The following is a 20239-nucleotide window of genomic DNA, read 5'->3' as shown; positions in this document are numbered from 1 at the left end:
AGTTTTGATTGGACTTCTGTGCTACTTGTGGTTAATTAGACACACACTGAGCTGTGGAGCTTTTGTTTTTTCATCTTCTTGTCAGGGTGTCCCATTAACCCTGTATTTTGTATTGATTCTTTTGCCAGTGGAGGAGATTCTTCTTTTCTGTGGAATGAGCATGCTGCTTTGTAAATGCATCCATTCAGTAATGAATGAATAACGTTAACTATCTTTTCACACTTTTATCCCCAGTAACATGGCAGGTGAAATCCTGTGTCTGATGCATGTTTGCCTAATTGAAATTTATAGGCCTAAGTGAAGATGTGCCATCATGAACAGGCCCTGGAGGGAAACTGTTTTGGTCAAATACTGTATGTTCATTGTGTTATGGTGCAGCCATATGTAAGAAGAAAAAAATGATGGCACAATACTGTTTACAACTTCCCTTTCCTGAAGCCCATTTTCTGGGAAGCTGTGCTGTCAGTGATATTATGCTTTCATTTGTCAGCTAAAGAAGGTGATAACAGAAAGATGTGAACAATAAGGACGGCCTGTGAGTAAAGTGTCAGAAATTTTAGGCCTACTTGAACTCAGTTTTGGTAAGATATTGGCTTATTGCTCCCAATGTTTATATCACAAAGAGTTACGGAATAAACAGACGGATCAATCATTGTGGAAATGTGGATTCGCTTTTTCACTGAACCTTTTTATAAAGGGAGGAAAAGACTGAAATCCATTTCCTAGCTAAGTTGCCACTTTTGTAGGTATTTGTCTGGAGTTTAGGGTAAGCACTCAGGGTCATATTCACTAAAATAACTTGAATGCAAAAGCAGTTGCCGAAAGATTGCAATATTTATGTCAGATTTACTAAATAGTTAACTGGCATTCTCAGTAATCTAATTAGTTTTATTACCCAGAATGCACTGCTGAGTTGAAGAGAAACTATATTTCTATGTAACATTAATGACATCACACTTTAGATTTTAACTGTCATCCCAATACAACCCCTATGAGATAAGTTGTTGAATATTGCAGTTTGGAACTGGCAGTGTTGTTTTTCATTGTCAAAAATAGCAAGAGTAAAAATGGTCCTGTGTATGGCTTCAGGGTACTGCTGAAGAAAAAATGGGGTCACAAATCCTGTCAGTGTAGACTTTCATTTGGTCTAGAAAATAGGCGTGAATACTATAAGCGAGAACAGGCCTGCAATATCCACATCTCTTAAGGAGGAATTTTACCTTCTGCAGACTCCTAATTTAAAATTGTAATACTTTGGGTGCAACAGGCCATTTAAATTCACTCCAAACTACTACTTAAAGAGCTGTGCATGGTAAAATACTGTGTGAGGTTTGAGAGGTCATGCACTTTCAAGTTGTAGGGATGCAAGTACTCTCCCTGGAGTGTGTCTTATCTTTGAATGTATGAACATGTTTTGCACAGTTGTATATGCCTGTGTAGTCTCTGAGGAATTTTGAAAGTTTGACTCATAATGTTTAAGTTGTGTGCCTGGTAGTTCTATATGTTCACTCTAAATTTGGCTACCTGTATCTAGGGATGGGTTTTGGGAGGCAGTATTTAATTGGTACCGGTTCCTGATCAGTCAGAACCAAAATACAAATAAGGTCCTGGACCGACAGGGCGCTGCTATCGGTATTTACACCACATAGGCTAATTCATTTCTTGCATCCACTTTAAATCATTTTAACATAGCTGAAAAGTGTGAAGAAATCTTACTATTTTTTTTTAAATAAAAGCTGCTAGCCTATAGGCTAATATGTTTCTAGTTGACCCTAATGATGCCATTGTAATTAACTATCAGTATTGATAAAATCTTAACGATACCCATCCCTACCTGTGTCAGATTTGTGCCGTATTTGGTTCCTGTTCAAATTTAGTAACCTGGACTCTGGTTTATTTTTGAGAAGGTCTTGGTCACTATCTCTGCCGTTTGCTGAAAATCCTGAATGTCAGATGTGCTGTTTCTAGCTTGTGAGTCGTGGGTGGTAAAATGCTACTTCTTAAATTCCTATGCCTGTGATCACTTCCCCTGACCCAGAGTCGATCTGAATGAATGTGTCTTTTTTTTTTTGTATTGTCTGTACTGCTTTTCTTGCACATTGATGTGAGCGATAAGGAGCCTTGCATTGTAGCTACACGTTCTGGCCACCTATTCTGCCAAGCAAGGTCCTGTACCTGAAATTCCAATGTGTAAATTGGTTCTAGAAGAAGATGCCATAGAAGCAAGGGCCGGAGAAGTTTTTAAGAATGATGTTGTACCCCCTCAGGTTTTCCGAGAATGATTGACATTTTATTTTCCCAAAAAAATTATGTAACTGAATTCCATTCTGTTCTCACGAGGTTAAAATGCAGGAGCTCTCAAGAATAAGGTTCCATTCCACAAAATTATAGTCAAGTAATCTAAAGTCTGACACAGCATCCTAAATTTATGGATTTTTTGTTCTCTTCTCCTTACACCTTGAGGTGCAACCAAAGCATTCAGTTGATTTAAGTACCTGTCCAGAAGATTTCAGCTACAAACACTGTATCCCTGTCAGGCGTGAGCGTCCGCAGCAGTCACACGGAGAAGGTTTAAACCATATGTGTGAGATTGATGGTTTGCATTTGAAAAGCTTGCTCTTGTGTTCACGTGAAGAGAAAATTGAAGATGGAGGAGCAAAAGGCTTCTAATTTGCAGATGATCTGCTTTATTTGAGGTTTGCGGGGATTAAAGCCCGACAGCAAGCTTGGGTGATTAAAACTGTTTCCCATCAGATCGGTGATGTTTCTAATGTTCTTGCTGCTTCAGCTGTACCGTGTCGTAAAGACCGTGATTCAACATCGGAGCAGTTCCAAATTCCGTTTTTACAAATAGGTTTTTTCCCCTTTCTGAAAAATAATTGTACAGTCAGATAACTGAAACACTCTTATATGCAACTTCACATGTTTTTGTAATTTACTTTGATCTTTCATATAAGGCCTGACAGGATTTTTTGCTCGTTTGCTAATATTTAGTTTTTTTCAGTGAATGGGATTTAGCCCTTCAAATGTCATCTGTAAGAAATCACTCTTTATTTTGTATGTAGACTGTATTGACATGGCTAATACCTACCATGGACACAGATAGGGTTTTGAACATCATAGCCAAGCATACTGTGAATATACGTGACCCAGTGCGAGTTCACTGCCAGGGGATTGCAGTGGTCTGTCATCACCTTAGAGCGTGCCATTCATTTTCACTACGCATACTGCCAAGCTTGCTTTATAGAACAGACATTCTGGGACATGCAAAATAGCACATTTCCACAAGGCTGCTCTTACCGATTATTCCGCACCCATTCTTTGTCACGATATTTGATGTAGGGCTCTTCGAGTGGATCAGCTGAACACCGCCCAGTGTCTCTAGCTTTGGGGCTTGTGTATCGTTGCTTTTTTGTTTTTTCAATGGCTTTCTAGCTGCTGCAGCTGCAAAATTTGTGACATCCGATGAATTGACTTGCAGCTTGTCAGTGCTTGCTAGTGCAGTTATCGTTGCACATTACAGTATCTAATTTGCTTAACCAATGCATAGATTCAAATTTTATTTTATTCTTCTTTTAAAAAAAAGAAAAAGGTTAATTCTGGACTGCTGGGATGTCATTTCACTGAGGAGCAGTGTGTTAGCAATGTCTCCCAGTAGATCATGCATCATAGCAAAATTATAACGCTGATTCTCACGGCCAAATTAGGGCTGAAGATGTGCAACCTTTTGAAGTCTGTTGCTCAGGTAACCATGGTGGGTGTTGGACATCTGCTGCAGAATGAGATTGTGGTTTGACAGTCTGTATGATAAGGTTTCCTCGCTTTTAACAGAGCAGATTTTACTCTGTTCACATACAGTGTGGTGCAGCTGCAAACTATAGACTCATGAGCAGGTTAACCCCATTGCAGTGCCCTGTTTCCTTGAGCCCGAGATGACCGATGGTGTGATTTTGCTTGACGTCACATTGCGTTCCACTAAAAACCATTTCCTTCACAAACTGGTCTGGGCGCTGTGTCTTAGGTGGCATACTTCCTCTTTTTTTGTAAGTGCATAGTGCTTGTGTTCAATGACATGGTGTCTGGGAGATGCACATAACAAGCATTCATATCCTCGGTCAGGCTCTTGGTCAGATATGATCGGACCTGCCATGCTGCACTGTATCGCAGTGTGACTGATTGGGAGAATAGTTTGACATTTTGACATGGCATGGTGTGGTTCTGCTATTTATAGGTCTGTCAGATTTGTACTTTTTGGTTAATTCTCTAGCTTGAGATGAAATACTGTAGCCTTCCACTTTGTTGAAAATAGTTGTATTATGCAGTAAAGTTATACACGACAGTTCTTACTGTGAAGCAAGTTTGTATTGATGCATGCTGTAAATTTCCACCCTCCGGACAGGAAATGCAGACTTGAAGGGGCCCCCTGCCGACCCTGAGAAACCGCGTGCCTTTGTAGACGATGGGGTTCGGACGCGAGCTGCGCAGCTCCCACGACGGCCTGCTGAAGCTGCAGGACTGGGAGCTGAAGCTGCTGGAGACGGTCAAGCGCTTCATGACCCTGAGGGTGAAGAGCGACAAGGAGTACGCCTCCCTCCTGCTCAACATCAGCCAGCAGGTGGACAAGCACGACAACTCCTCACAGGTGGACTACAACAGCAAGGTCTCCAAGGTAGCCAGCGATGTTAGCCAATCCCTTATGGAAGGGCAGTGCACTTAAAATTGATTGGAATGAAATGTATTATCGACATCTTTCTGGACATCACAGCATGTGGGCCAGATATAGTTATTGCCACTTATATTGTAATGTGGTCACTCTACTGTACAAAATGTTTATTTGTGAAACAAATCCACCTCTGCAATATATTTCAGTGTTCTGTAAGGTAAGGGAATGCATCGCAGTGTTTGAGTTCTAAAACCAGACCTCACTTGCTACTGTGCAGTTGATGTCTTGCCCAAAGAACTTCAGTGGAACCTCAATGCTCAAAATGCATCATTTTAGAAATGAATTCACTTGCTTATTGGTCTTCTAGATCAATAGACTCGTTTCAGTCGTGCTGTTCTCTGTATTCAATTAAGGGCATTTATTTCCACTGTAACTGCAGAAACTGGAGGAGTGTTCTGTGTTGGCTCGCCATGTCAGGACCTGTTGTTAATTTTCATTTTCTTTTTTGGTCTGCATTAAAGGGACACATCTGTTGTGGGTGTCCAGAGGTTCTGTGGTGGTGATGGTGACATCTGTACAGAGAGCTCTGAGACTCTGTTACTAGGCAGCAGATAGTCTTGAATTGTTCAGAACGAGTCTTTTTACTAGAGGGTTTTTGTTTTTATTTATTCTGTTGATCCTCCCATAGGCCAAAATTCCATCTGGGTGCTGAAAGCACTTTATTATCCGCTTGGCTAATGTATGTGCCCTTAATACATCTCAGTACAAATGCAAAATAATATGACTTTTTTTTTTTTTAAACTTTGTTTTTGCTTTTTTGATGAACGGTTTCTGATCATGTAAATGCTCCACTAAGCCTTAGATACAGTCTGCTCTTTATTCAGTAGGCTTGTGTTTGTCTTCCTGTGTGGAATTTGAGTTGAGAATGGGATGGCAGGTATGCCATCCGCCAAGTTACGGCTTGGTGGGGCATGCCCCATGCCTATACAGCACAGAGTTTGGCACTGTTCACGGCTTCCCACAGAAATAATCACACTGACCACAGACTCTCAGCCCTTAAGAACATTAACTTCACATTCTGACCTCATGTAAACAGAATTCAAAAACAGCTTTACTGGTCCACACAGTAAAGGCCCAAACCTAGGGGATTTTGCATTTTTTTCCTTCTTTTTTTCTGCCCATTTTGTAATCACAAATGCTCCAGTCCCACAATCAATAATTCTCCCCATTGAACAAAAGAAAATAAAACCAACCGTCCAAAACCGGGCTTTGTATTCATCTAATGTCTCCCCATGAGCTGATTTGTCAAGTTACAATGTTATTTGGACAAGACTGTAATAATTTTGTGGATGAATCAGGGACAGCTTGTGTCACTACCAGGTTACTGTATCTCATGCACTTAGTGGTGCTGCCAGAGCCAATCTCCTGACTGGTTATTGCTTATGTAACATTGGCCTGCCTTGCTGCTTTTAAAAACTGCCACTGTTAACAGAATGTTCTCCCTCTTTCTGTTGTCTGTGTCCTCTCTGCAGTCCTGGGCTCATATGGTCCAGCAGACAGAGCAGCTGAGTAAGATCATGAAGTCCCACGCGGAGGACCTGAACTCCGGCCCCCTGCACAGGCTCACCATGATGATCAAGGACAAGCAGCAGGTGAAGAAGAGCTACCAGAGCATCCACCAGCAGATCGAGTGTGAGATGAACAAGGTACGGGCCTCCCTCCTCCACCTTTTAAACCGCCTCCTGCGCTCTGTGGCCACAGGGTCTGATTCGGTGGTCAGGGCAGCTGGGCACGGCGACCATAAAGTTCCTGCTTTCATAGTTAGAAAACCGAACCTGGCGTGTTTTATTTATCTTTTACTCGCCTGTGGCAGGTGGTGGGAAGAGTGTGTGGTGTCTGTGTTGTTAGAATTTAACTTTGCACTGGAAGGCAGTACTAAATGGCGATGATGATGTTTTTCACTGTAGAATAGTCCAGCAGTTTATGAGCTGAGTACACAGTTCTGAAGGTCTGGGGCGAGTATGAATTACCGATAACTCTCTGGCAACTTAGGCTGATTCTGATACCTCCCTGTTATAATTATAGCTCAAATGTGAACTGAAACCTAGTTTCCACATTCATGGAAGAAGTAAATGTGTACAAGTGTCAAATTATGAAATAAAATGTATACAACCCCGATATTTTGGTGCAATTTTCCTAGTCATGTTAACGTTGCAGACGGTTCATATACAGGGTGGAGCACTACTCTAGTGCCCTTGAGTGGTGCATTATAAAGTGTACAGATTAATCTTTATGCAAAATTAGTGAAACATTAATAATGCAGAGTAGCAAAGTTTTCTAAGCAAACATACAAATTAACAAATTATATTAACAAATACCATTGTATTTAAACAAATTCCAGTTGCCCTATTTGGCCACAGTCTTTAATAGAGAGAACTCTGTTTTCTGGGTTGTCAGAAGTTTTCCTGAGATTAATATTATCCAGAAACGCTGTAGTGTAACGTGTATATCATTGTATTTTGTTTCTTTTTGTTTTAGATTACTAAGAATGATCTGGAAAAGTTAAAAGGCACTTACAGACAATTGACAAAAGATGCCCACTGTGCCAAAGAAAAATACAAAGAAGCCATTGTAAAAGGTAATTATTACTTTTTCTTCATTGGCTTGTCTTGTGTCCAACATAATCTTTAAAATAACATGCAAAATTCTCATGTCTTAAACAGTATGATTCATGTCAATATATGTATTTAGGTACCTTTAATTCTAGCAGCGCTTAATGAAATTAAATTAATCTCCTACATGCTTTAATTCAGAATGTGTATATTTGTTATGAATTATTTGGTTTATGATTCAAATAGAAAAGGAATACAGAGGCTTAGGGTAAAATCTTGTTATCTGGTTCAAGAAGAACTGGTGTAGTTTTGATACAAGACTTATCTTAAATGATTCTAATACCTCCTGCTGCTCCAAAAATATCAGAGGAACAGCTTAAAACTTCAGGTGAGTCATTTCTTGTCATGGAGTGTGATGTGTATGTTTTTTGTGGAGAACGTTCTGTTGCCTTAGGTTTGCATGTTTCATGTCTGTCATTACATTTACAGATGCATATATTTATTTACCATACAAATATATTATAGCCCCATAAAAGGATTATCTCTGAAATGTAATTATGGGTATCACATTAGAGACTTCTAGATGAATTTGGCGTGAGGAGCATGAAACCATCCCGTTTGCATGTGAAGTAGAAAGTTGTCTTATTCTTTTGAAAATGTTTGATGGAAGTGATGCATTTGCATGTTCACTTGTACGTGTGAGTGCAGTTGATTTGTTGTGTTAAATGAATCACTTAAGATGTGAGAAAAATACATGTATTTACCACCAAGTTTACCACCTCACAGGATCCCCAAATCTGTTGCACAATAATGTTCTTTCAGCCAAATAACCCATGCATGTACAGTCTCTCCTAATTTCTCTATTCCATACTCCCTCCTTCAAATTGATACTCCTAGCAATATTTTTTACATTCACATTTACATTTCAGGCGTTCAGCATATGCTCCTATCCAGAGTGATTTACACTGCTTCTGCATTTTTGCACAGTACCCATTTATACAGCATACAGCAATTATGCAGCAATTCAGGTTAAGTAGCGTGCTCAAGGCACCATCTTGCCTGGGAATCAAAACCTTTCCGGTTGCAAGCCCAGTTTCGTAACCATTAAACTACTCTGCCGTGCAAATAATACACCTACGCTGTGTCAACACAGTGAAGTTTTTTAATGAGGTGGATCAATTATTGTATTGGCTGTGTCATAAAAAGGTGGTACTTTGATGACCGAAGGGTTTTTTTGTGGTAATGATGTTACCAGTTCAATGTAGTCATTACTCGCTTTTTAAAATGCACTCTGGTTATGAGTGGAGATCCCTCTTTTGTTAACTATTCATTTCTGAATTTTTACTGGGACAGCTAACAAGTACATGCATTGTGTATGTGTGTGCATGCATGCATGTGGAAGAGGGCTGTACATAGCCTGCTTTAAAGTTATGCTAATGGCATACATTTTCAAAATGTGAATGCATTCCAATAAATATTCATACTTCCATTGTCCATACTTACATAGTCTAGACTCATTTGTTTAGAAATGTTGAATAGAATGTTGAAGATGTTTGTGAACCCGGACCCTAATTTTGTATCGACACACAGAATGAACAGTGAATGGATCATGGTTAATTTGAGACTGATTATCGGCTTACTGTGATGTGGAAGTAAGCTGTGGGGTCCGGAGGCCAACCGTGTGCTCTCTGTGTACATTTTACAGTGTGAATGCTATGCTTGTTCAAATAGATGTAAGAGAAGCACACAAAACTGTGTGAGTCTACGGTCTGTTATGTTCCGAGAGAAAAAGTAGTCGTTGTACTTTTAAAAAATAATTGTATTATTCACATCTTTATCAAAACGTCCAGCTGTAACAACCTAATAAAATCCCCCGTTGAGACCCAGCAGCCTGGGATTAGATGTTAATTACATGAAAAGGGCTCTTCAAAAAAGGAAAGGAGAAAGAATAAACTCATTTTAAAATTCTAATGCACTGTTCCAGAGAGTTCTATTCTAGAATCAGTAGGAAGGACTTTCAGGACTGTGAAGGTGGATGTTACATATATCTGGCCTGAATGATAAATGAAAACTAACATAGAGGTCTTCTGAGATTCCGCTCTTAGGGGTGATGTCTCTAAGCCTTTGTTTTCTTCTGATGTAAACAGTCTGGTATTATCAGTATGGAACACTTTCAGAATCACATGACTGAGGGCAAGCAGGTCAGAATCACACTACTGAGAGAGGAAGGCCATGATATTAGACAATGTAAAAACTCACACAGGTTTACGTTGTTCCCATTTTTACTGTGCAAAACAACATTTAGCTCATTTAAGAGATCAAGGCGTAACTAATTATTTCTCTTCTCTAATTATTTTGGCGGCTGGCCAAAGCAATCTCTGTACAGAGAAATCGGCAGCGAATGGTGTAAATTTTGGTGGAGGTATATGTAATATTCATGTGCACCTCCACGCTTTTTCATTTGTGAAGAACTATAATGGGTGGGTAATTTGAATTTGGATATATCTCTGATACAAGCGAAGGGGGGCGTTGACCGAACACACATCAAAGAGAGATTCGGGTAGCTGCTGTCCAGTAAACCGTATTCGCTTGCAAGCTGGCTAGAGTAGTGGGATTACTTGCTGTTCTGTGCTGTCTGTGGCCCTTTTTTTATATGGATCCATTGTCCTTGGATGAGGCTGGGGACACGGCAGAGTATACAGGAGCACATTAGCAGGGTAGACCAGAGGCCGTGGTGAAATCACAAATCACCTAAAAACGTCAAAAAGAAAAAAAATGTCTCCTCTCCCCATTCTCTTTCACCACCAGTTTAATATAAAAAGACTAAGTGCCCGCTCCTTGTAGTCTTTAGGAAAGCTGTACCTGGAGCACTTTCAGTTGTTTGGGGCTATAGGTCTGCACTCACTACATGTAGAAATCTGGCTGAGAGCTCATTTTAATCAGGAGGACTGCTTCTCTTTTACTCTAAGTATAGTTCATTCTGTGGTGGAATTCCCCTTTAAAGAGATAAGTGATGTCATCGGTAAGTCACTGGTTACATTCCTCATCTCTTTAAGGTGAAGACTAAGGCTTCCAGAGCGCATACAGTAAAAGTTACATTTCCAAGTAAAACCTGATAGTATATTTAATGTATTCATATATACTCTTTAAGAGTATTCATATATTTTCCTTTTCCCGTTCACACATTTTAGATTCTGACACTGCACAGCAGGAAATGGTCACAATCTAGACAAGCAACTTGTCCTTCCTGGTTGTCTGCCTATCTCATAAGTCCATGTATGAGTCACCAATCTGATAAATCTTTATATGATCACAAAAACAACAGCATGCCACGATTTTTGCCTTCTGTGAACAGTCTTCCTTCAGTCGTCACTGCTTTTATTTCATTTTCTTATGAAAACCACTTCAGTTCTCGCATTTCCTCTCCCATTCTGCTCTACCACGAGAGTGGCTGGACACCTGATCAGAAAATCTCTGAACATCTCTTTGTTCCTGTCGGGTACCCGCACTGCTATAGGAGTCTGGTGTCTGGTCTCATGCGACTCCTGCGTGTAGCGTGTGCACGCACATGTGATGACTCAGGAGCATCAGAATGTAACAGAAAATCAGAGAATAGCCTTCAAGTGTTTTCCTTTGTCTGTTTGCCAAATGGGTGGGGGGTATATATGAGCTAGTGAAATATTGTAACCCTGGTGACCCACATCCACAAGTGCGCCACTTGGCTCTGCTCCATCTTGTCTTGCTTTCACATGCTGTTGAGAAAAGAAAAAGACAAATACATTCCGGCTGTTGCCAGGGAAACTTGGCAGCATTTTTGCATGTTCAATCTGATGAGAATGTAGTGTCCATTTATATCTTCATAGTGTTTTTTTTTTTTATTTTAACTGGAAGTTGTACAAGTGCACAGCATCTTGGCACGTATTCTGAAGGTACAAGGTTAAAGTCACATTTTGGTATAAACATTAAAGTCCTCAATGACACTATAATTGGAGCCCCTAATAGATTACTTGTGAATCCTAAGATTTAGTGAAACTGTTAACAACTGTAACATACCTGCTAACCAACTGCAGAGCAGTGAAGGAAAGAACGTGTGATTTCTCGCGTGTATAAATGCAGGACTGAATGGAAGGCAGCCTTCCTCTTGAGCAGAACGCGTTGGATAGAAGATGCTCGGTTCACCGTTAGACCGCGTGTCCTGACGGTGGATCTCTTCCCCAGGCAAGGAGCCGGAGAAGGCACGCGAGCGCTACGACAAGGCCACCATGAAGCTCCACAACCTGCACAACCAGTACGTGCTGGCGGTGCGGGGCGCCCAGCTGCACCAGGAGCAGTACCACGACACCACCCTGCCCCTGCTGCTCGACTCCCTGCAGAAGATGCAGGAGGAGATGGTCAACGCACTGTGAGTGCCCCCCCCCCCCCCCCACCCCCCTCTCTCTTTCAGAGCTTGCCACGCCTGATGTGCTCTCAATTTGTGGCTGATCTGGAGAAGCTTTTGCTGATGTAACTCAATCAAAGACTCAACAGCATCCTTTCACTTGGGCTTTGATCCCACCGCCTCCTGGTCACGGTTTCTCCACGGTCGAAGCCCAAACTCGTTGGCCGGTCCTGGGTTACAATGTTACTGACTGTGCTGCTGCTTCAGGTTTGCGTGCCCTCTCTGTTTTGTCTGGGCTTATTTATGTTGGCCCACTGACATGGTTCATGGACTCTACCATCTAAAGTGGTGTTGCAAACACAAATTTGAGTTGGTGCTTTTATAGCCATGTCAGACGTTGGTGGAGTGTTTAAACCATTGTTCCTCCGTGGATTAATTCAAGTCCCATATTTTTGTACTTGTGGATCATTGTGATGACAGCCGATACGTTTTGGCCTTTTCTTCTCTTTAAACCCTTTTTAATCCCTTTCAGGATCTGCATTTCGTATCAGTCGTGTGAGAGAAAAGGCTTTCTGAGGAACTGATTTCTGTAATCGTATGTAGGGGAACTCATTTGCAGGGAGATAAGAAGGGATACAACATCTGTGGTAGCGCACATGTGCAGCACAGACTCTCCTTAATAATACCCAACGTTGTGACTTTCTTCGTAGGGTGACCTACATTGTTTATATTGGAACACATTTCACATGCATCTGGATTTATGTGGCGTAATGTTGAAAAGTACAAGAGCTGTTATTTTCACTCCACTTGTCTCACTTCTCATTTCCAGTACCCTAACAATGCTCAGCGTGCACAATAATACAGCCTTTTTAAGTGCTTCCTTATAATACGAGACAAAAAGTCTCAGATTTCTTATTAAAGCTAAGGGATAACACTATTCGCTGACCAACCAGAGTATAAAACTAGGATGTGGTAAGGTTGGCCCAACTGTTAAACACACTTAATGGCAGATGCTGCTTCACATGAACTGAAAGTGAAAATGTTTTGGTTTTATTTCCTCGTAAAAGACCCAGTGTTAATTCTGTCTAGCACCAGGGCTTGTTTGTACGCCACGTGTTTAATCTTCTCTGCTGTCGTGGGTCAGCCGCCCCCGTGACCCGCAGCTGGAGTCCTGGAGACAGCAGTGTTCTGCGCTGACAGGGCCGTCTAACCATGGATGTGTTACGGCTACGCATGTTACATAATCTGTAGATGAGAATATCAATGATATTGTCACCATGCTGCAAGTCCTTTATGTACAGTTTACATTAAAATGATCTACATTTAGGTAGCATATTCTTTATTCATTTGACTAACTTATAAATGTTCAGCAGCTGTCTGGCTTTGATATGTGATATTTACTGGAGTTTACTGCATGCTCAATATGCTTCTCCACTCATGAGTGATCACTGCCAATATTAGCTTCATTTATAAATGGAAAGTGAAATAATCGGCCAGTTTGAATCGGAAATACTATGTTCAGCAAACCCTCTCAATAATGTTTCGTAAGTTCATACCATTATGTTGTTTTCACTTGTCTTTTTATAATTAGAGTGTATTTACTGTAATAATCACTGGCTTTTTTTACACATGGTTAACAGCAGAGTCTTATGTGAGAGCAGGCGTGTGCATAGTTCATAAGCTTCTGCCTGTATCAGCAGTGGTCTAACCATTGGGCCAGTCTTTACTAATTCAGACCCACTTCACTCATAGTTGAGGTCTAATGCTCTACTTTTTTTTGCAGATTTGATCAAACAGTTTGGTTTGGTTGTGTGTTAGGCATTCATCTGCTTATAGCACGATGGATGTGCAGCTGTTACAGAGAGAGAGTGTGCATGTTTGTTTGTGTGTGTGTGTGTGCGTGCGTGTGCGCGTGTGTGCGCTCATGAGTGCGGGTGCGTGTGTGCGCATGTGTCCGGGTGCGTGTGTGCACGTGTGTGCAAGCACACTATGAGAAACACAGTCTGTCGAGTGTCCTCCTGTCTGTCGAGTGGTGTGTTCACATTGAGCAGAAATTGTCCTAACGTCCATTCAAAGTTGCATTCTTTTTGTTTCCCTAGTTTACTTGTGAGCAGTAACTGGGGTTCATCATTGCGCTTGTAATGGTCTCAACAGGCCAGCCTTTGATTCATAGACAACACAAAAATTTCTTCCCCTAGTCAGACATGGATTAATACTGTGCTAGAAGCTCTACATTTCTACAAATATATACCTTTCATTTTTCTATTCCATCTGGCAAATCGGGCCTCTAAAACGCTAAAATTACTGGTCCTGAGCTCTGAGAAAACACTGTCAAGCCAGTGGGCAAATGGCAATGTCAAGCCCTGCTGAATGAAACCCACACTACCCTGTTAGGACTAATCCAGCTGTGTCCATTTGCTGTGTACACCTGGTCACAGTTGGATGATGATATAGCCCAGTCTCAAACTACTGCTGTCTGAGATGTAGGGTTCAGCATGCCTAACAAGTTCCTTCGGCAGTAGAACTTTTTCCATGTACAGAAACTGTATTTATTCTCACATAAAAGGCTATAGCATTTGGTATTTTTGGTATTTTCATGGGAGCTGTTCCTTTTCTGTATGTGCGACATTGTACTGAATTAAAGATTGGAATGGTCAGTGTCAAAGAAATCTCAGGGACTGGATATTTACAAAGTAAAACTTTAAGAATGCGTACACATGACTTGTTTGTGAGACTTTGTATCAAGAGGTTGTTTGTGGACGTATTAAACAGAAACAATTATAAGCATAGTAAAATATGACGTGACGTAGGAGACTGCCAGTGGAAGTGCTGGTTTACGTATTGCCTGTATGTGATTTGGGTGTGTAGAGCCTTTAATGCTCTCCATCCGTCCCTGTCTGTGGGCTCCTGCTTCCTGTTTGGTGCATGTACATTTTTCAGTTCATGCATAGTATAGAATACTGCGTGCTGTTGAGATTATAATGTTTGGGCTTATTGGATTTCCAAAGTGTGGTTTTCTGTTGTGTAGAGAGATAGAGGTGCATGGAGATCACATACCATTTTATCAATGGGAATATTAAACTATGTTAAGATATGTACACATAATATGGTTATACTGTTGAGTATGCATGCATGCATGCATGTATGTATGTATGTATGTATGCATGCATCAGCTTTTAGTTTAAAGTTCTGCTTGATGGCTTTTTCAACATTACAGGACATGAAATGTGAGGCGGGTGTCATTATTAAGCACATGAATGCAGATCTAGAGTAATGGGTGTTGTCTGATCTGGATGGCGTGTGTTCATATTTTCTGTGTAAGCTTGCCGGGATGTATATAGGGCCTCTGGTCACAGAGGTGTTGCTGGTCAGACACACAGACCTGCTTTGTGGTTACAGGGTGGTGCCTAGCAGCTCCTCTAAGAAGTTTCATTCTTACAACTGCATTTTGCTCTTTGTTTAGTCCATATCCTGTTGTTTCTTGACTGTACAGTCTCTTGTATTTGACAGTAAGCAGACATTCTCCTTGGGGCCAGTTGTGAACTATCACATTGAAAAGATGTATAGCACATATCTGCGTTTTTGAATATGAAGGAAATGAGAGAAAAAATAACTAATTATTTTTGTACAACAATTATACCACAGCATTGACACAAAAGAATATGTGTGAGACTAAGAATGGGACAGTTTCTTAATGAGGCCTTGTTAAAACCAGGTAAGGAACAAAATAAAAAAATAAAAAGAATTAGTGTGTCTTGAGTTTCCTCAATTTCAGAAGTGTTTTTCTTTTGCATAAACACAATGTTAGTTTGCACAAACAGTGTTTGATATAGGGTCTTACAGGAAGGAAGCTGGGGTGGTAAAAACACATAGCCACATCAGGCTGCGGTGTTGAGGGCCAGATGACTTTAACCCACTACCTTAAAGTCTCAGGACCTTCCTGCAGTGCAGGCATCCATGTTTCTTAACATTTTTATAGAATGGGGTTCTTGAACAAAGAAGTAGATTAACATCAGTCATTTACTTAGTATTCAGCTCTGTCACAAATCATCACAGTGTGAAGTTGCGGTGGAAATGTGTTCTCACAATTACCATTCTTGGATTTTAATTCACACTTATATTGTACTGTCCTATAAAGTATATTTTTATACTTTTTTTATACCGCAGTTTGTTCCAGTCAAGTAATTTGATTGGACAAGAGGCATTCCATGATGGCTGATACACAGTACAACAGCACTGGAACGTCTTACTGTAACATCTCACTCTACTTTGTTTACTGTCTAATTGCTACATTGTTTAAAAAATATATGTTTCTTGGACAACATTTTATTAATGTAATCTGAAGAAGCCAAAATATTTGGCAGAGCCAAAAACATGATACAATTTTGTCGTCTTTTTTTGTTTTTCAGGAAGGGGATTTTGGAAGAGTACAGTGAAATCACCAGCCTTTTATCTGATGAAATAGTCAAAGTTCACAAGGAGATACACACCTCCATAGAGCAAATTGACCCAGCTTCAGAGTATGAGCATTTCATTGAAGTATACAGGTATGTCTGAGTGGAGAAGGGCTTTCAAGTGCAGGTTGTGCTTACTGCAGGGAAACCGCAAATCTGCCATCTTTGTTTCTTTGAATACAGAAGTATTTCCTTAGAAGTGTAATTATAGTTCAGACAACCCCTAACAAGCATGCCTTCTGGTTGCCAAAATGTCTGACTTGAATATGGAGTAAATATGGCCTGTCAGGTCAGAAATGTTGTCAAACATTTAAAGAATTCATAATATTGCCCGGTTAAAATGTTTTTAACAACTTAAGCATGGCATTACCAAAATAAAACTGCCGCAAGCCATTAAGCCAGAGTTTTTGCCTGGTACGTAGAAGTCATGTGGCATTCTCAGAACTTCCACATTTTTATCTCCCCTTGCAGTAAATTTTTATGATTTTAAGTGAATTTTAATATTTCTGTTAATTCATTTAATTCGAAGTGTTTTTCGATATGTTGAGAAAAGGTTTGCATTCTTGAGCAGAATTTAACATGCTGCTTTAAATATGAATGAGATACTTAAATATTGCTTTCTCCCCCTCGAAGTCCGGAGTTAGATGATAGTGAATGTATAATGTCTTCAATCAGGTCTCCAGAAACCAAAGAACCAAGTGTAGAGTTTGACGTTTCACTACTGGAGGAAACTGAGAATCTTCAAGCAAATGAGATTCTGTGGAATAATTTGACAGCAGACACTTTACAAGCATTGTGAGTGATTTATTTCGTTCTGAACCCGAGAAACGAAGATTTTGTTGAGCATGTATACAGTTTAAATTGCTGAAATGTAGTGTGTTCAACACAGGATATTGGGCTTTAATGTAACTGCTTGTAGATATTTCAGAATTTTCACCTTTTCCCCACAACCAAGTACCAACATGAATTATTGTACAGAAGGAATCTATTTTTGATCTTGTACTGTACTGTATTTGCTGATTGTTTTCGGAGTTAATACTGTGGTGTGTTTCTCAGGTTGAAATCCACATTGGACGAGCTTGCCCTCACCCAGCAGAGTCTGCACAGCAAAGAGGATCTGGTGCAAGACTTGGAGAACAAGATCGAGGAGGCCTCCAAATCATGGGAGAAGAAGTCAGAGTATGTTCATTTTAGTGTGCACCTTTTTATATTTGATTAAAAATGAAGAATAACTTTTTACATTATAATTTATGGGTTGTGATATTTTAGGTCCCTCCAAAATTCGGTATTTTGTAATTTGGAAAAATGGCATTGTTCTGGACACACCCATCATGTATTGGCCTTGTGTGCAATCTCACTTCTTGGACCCATTTGTAAACATAACAAAAGATTAAACCCAGGGGTTTCAGTTAAGGACTTATTGACATATTGAGGCTTATGGCAAGCACATCCAGTGTATGTGAATAAACAGAACAGGCCACATTTAAAGGATTGTTATTAACCAAAAAAAAAAAAAACCAAAGTCGATGGAAGGTCTGATATCAGCAGTGAAACAGGCAATACAAATTAAAACTGGCAATACAAATACAAATCAAAGAGGCTACATGAATTTGTGAGCAGATGCATGTAGAACAGATGGTAATATGAGCAGATGCATGTATGCATTCAAATATTTATGAAACTGTTCCGCATTCAAACTATTTATGAAAGTGCATACTCGCTGAGTTCAAATCTAATGCTGAAAATAAATGAAATTGAACCAAAACAAAGGCAGGTGCATAATTTGAATAAGTACTTAATGTTAATTAAACATGCAATCTTAAACTTGTGTGCGTCTTCAGTGTATAGATTGTACATAAGAATTTTGAGAAAATGGCTAAATGTGCGATAAATATTAAGCGAAAGGGAACACAGCAACATAACTAGATTAATAGCCAGTGTTCAGTGCTTTGTGACTAGTATTCATTGAGTGTGAATGAGTAGACATGCAAACAGATCTTAGGCCCAGTCCACACCGCTTACCTCACGTGTGCGTGACGGTCACAGAACCTCCTGCTTTTCATTTTGGCACCCATGCTAACAGGTTAGAGCAGCCACACAGCCTGTGTGAGACTCCGCGTCTGAGGTGCGGCTCGAGCCTCGCTGCAGCGGCGCGTCATCTAGAGTTCCGGCGTGGAGCCTATTTTTCACCCGTGAAGCGCGCGGTTGTCAGCAAAAATAGGCAGTGAATAGAGCTGTTGATATGTCACAGATGAAACCATTTTAGCAGTTTTTTATGTATTTATTTTTATTATTATTATTATTATTATTACTTTTTACAATTGAGCACACGATTCTTAACCTTTTCTGTCGAAACTAAATATAAATTAAATTTATAATGAAATGAAATCAAACATTCTATTATTGATGGCCATTATCAAAGGCAAACTCAATGTAGAAAGATAGGGCTGGCCGTAGCAGCGCCGCAGCAGCAACGCTAGCGGTGTGGACACAGGCATGCATGCAGGCTGTAGCAGTTCAGCGTGGTCAACCTCATGCAAGCGTGAGGTAAGCGGTGTGGACCGGGCCTTAGTCTGTCACGTAAAGTGCCTTGTTTCTAAACGAACATTTGTAGTCCTGTTTAGCCATTACCTTATGGTCTGTTGGTATATCTTTTTTTAAGATTACAAACGAAGGGAGGAAAAATGCTGGAATGGACGTGTGTGTACTGTGTCTAATTGGCTGGTCACATCGGATAGAATTCATTCATTGTCTCCAGTGAAAAATGTGCTTGGTAGTGAACTCAGCTGGCTGGCAGGACCTTTTTCTTTTTACTGAATTCTTTTTACACTAGAGCCAAGCAACGTAACCGTGAAACCAAAGTAGATTTATGTTTAAACAATGGTGTGGAAGTAATCGCAAGTCATTTTACTGTCCCTAGATAAATCCCCTTTAGAACTACCTTAGATTTAGAGGGGTTCTATTGGGGTCATGCAAGGTGGAGAGACAATGATTTATTTGATTTATTTAGCCAATTATACAGGGGGGTGATTGGGGTTGAGGGAACCGGGTTGGGGATAAGGCCAGGACACCAGACAACCTCTTGCTGTTTCGTGACCGAAGTAACTCAGGGCCTTGTTTAACATCGTATTCAAAAGACGCTGCCTCCTTCACTGCGGGTTGACTGTGGCCCAGGGTTTTCTGAGGAAGTTTCTCTCCTAGCTGGGTCCACCAACAACCTGCTTTTCCTGCGAAATCCTCCTATCCAATTACTAAACAAGCCTGGCCCTGCTTACTTTCAGCCATTTTGCTGGAGAGGAGGGTGACCGGGTGGTATTAGTGATCAAAGCCAAGCGAACAACTTAAACATGCCTGCTTTTATAAACTGGTGCCCATATTCTTGTCTAATTTGCTATTCTCATTACCACAAAAGCTATTTTCACATGAATTGACAGAAGGTTCTGGAAAAAGCATAGCTGTGATGCTGGTGATAAAATCAGGGGTTTGTGAATTTTGCAGGGATGAGATATGAAAACTTTGGACCTAATAAAAACATAAAGACGCTTAGGCATAAGCGTCTTTATGTTTTTATTAGGTCCAAAGTTTTCATATTTCATCCCTGCAGGAGGATTTGCCAGTGCTTGTTATGTATCCTGGTTATCGGTCACCAGTTTTTGGCTTTATGTCAGAACCTGGCTGCAAGGTAGAATGGATAGGTTTAATTATATTCTGAGTCTTATTTTAGCCATTTAACTTTACAACAATCCTTCAATTATTCATGGAAACATTTGGGGAAAGCCAGGAGCAATAAATGTATGTCTCATATGAGAAGATAAATGTGCAAATAAAAAACCGAAAAATGTCAAAAAGGAAGGCTTTCAGCTTCAGCAACAACTGGAATTATATATTCAGCGATCATTCATGATCAATGTTCCAAGCAGCCAGTTTGAATACAGCCGACAAAAGTATCACGGTGTGACACGCTGCACTTTCTCCTTATCTGAAACAAAGAGCGGATTAGGCGGACTCTGCTCCGTGAATGGCTGAGAAGCATTTGATCCCGTGTCTGTTTTTCCATCGCATTCCTGCCACTGGACGGGGAAGGCCCGGGAGGAGGGACCTTATTTGGATGTTTTCCCAAGTCATGCGTGTT

General features: G+C 40.4%; 1 protein-coding gene across 3 annotated transcripts in view; it reads left to right on the top strand.

The window, feature by feature from the left end:
• Positions 1-20239, top strand: part of fer (fer (fps/fes related) tyrosine kinase) — a 69427-nt gene that overhangs the window by 4215 nt on the left and 44973 nt on the right. For 2 of the 3 annotated variants that reach the window (XM_064307807.1, XM_064307808.1), the window contains exons 2-9: positions 4400-4669; positions 6196-6369; positions 7202-7301; positions 7643-7663; positions 11494-11677; positions 16063-16200; positions 16783-16902; positions 17164-17286. In XM_064307807.1, coding sequence (XP_064163877.1) covers positions 4460-4669; positions 6196-6369; positions 7202-7301; positions 7643-7663; positions 11494-11677; positions 16063-16200; positions 16783-16902; positions 17164-17286 — 1070 coding nt within the window. In that variant the 5' untranslated portion in view covers positions 4400-4459. The remainder of the gene's footprint in view (positions 1-4399; positions 4670-6195; positions 6370-7201; positions 7302-7642; positions 7664-11493; positions 11678-16062; positions 16201-16782; positions 16903-17163; positions 17287-20239) is intronic. The other variant, XM_064307809.1, reaches the window with a different exon arrangement.

Source organism: Anguilla rostrata, chromosome 14 (assembly GCF_018555375.3).
Source record: "Anguilla rostrata isolate EN2019 chromosome 14, ASM1855537v3, whole genome shotgun sequence".
In the NCBI taxonomy this organism is placed as follows: Eukaryota; Metazoa; Chordata; class Actinopteri; order Anguilliformes; family Anguillidae; genus Anguilla; species Anguilla rostrata.
The sequence above is the reverse complement of the archived record's forward strand: the minus strand, read 5'-3'. Positions and strand labels throughout refer to the sequence as shown.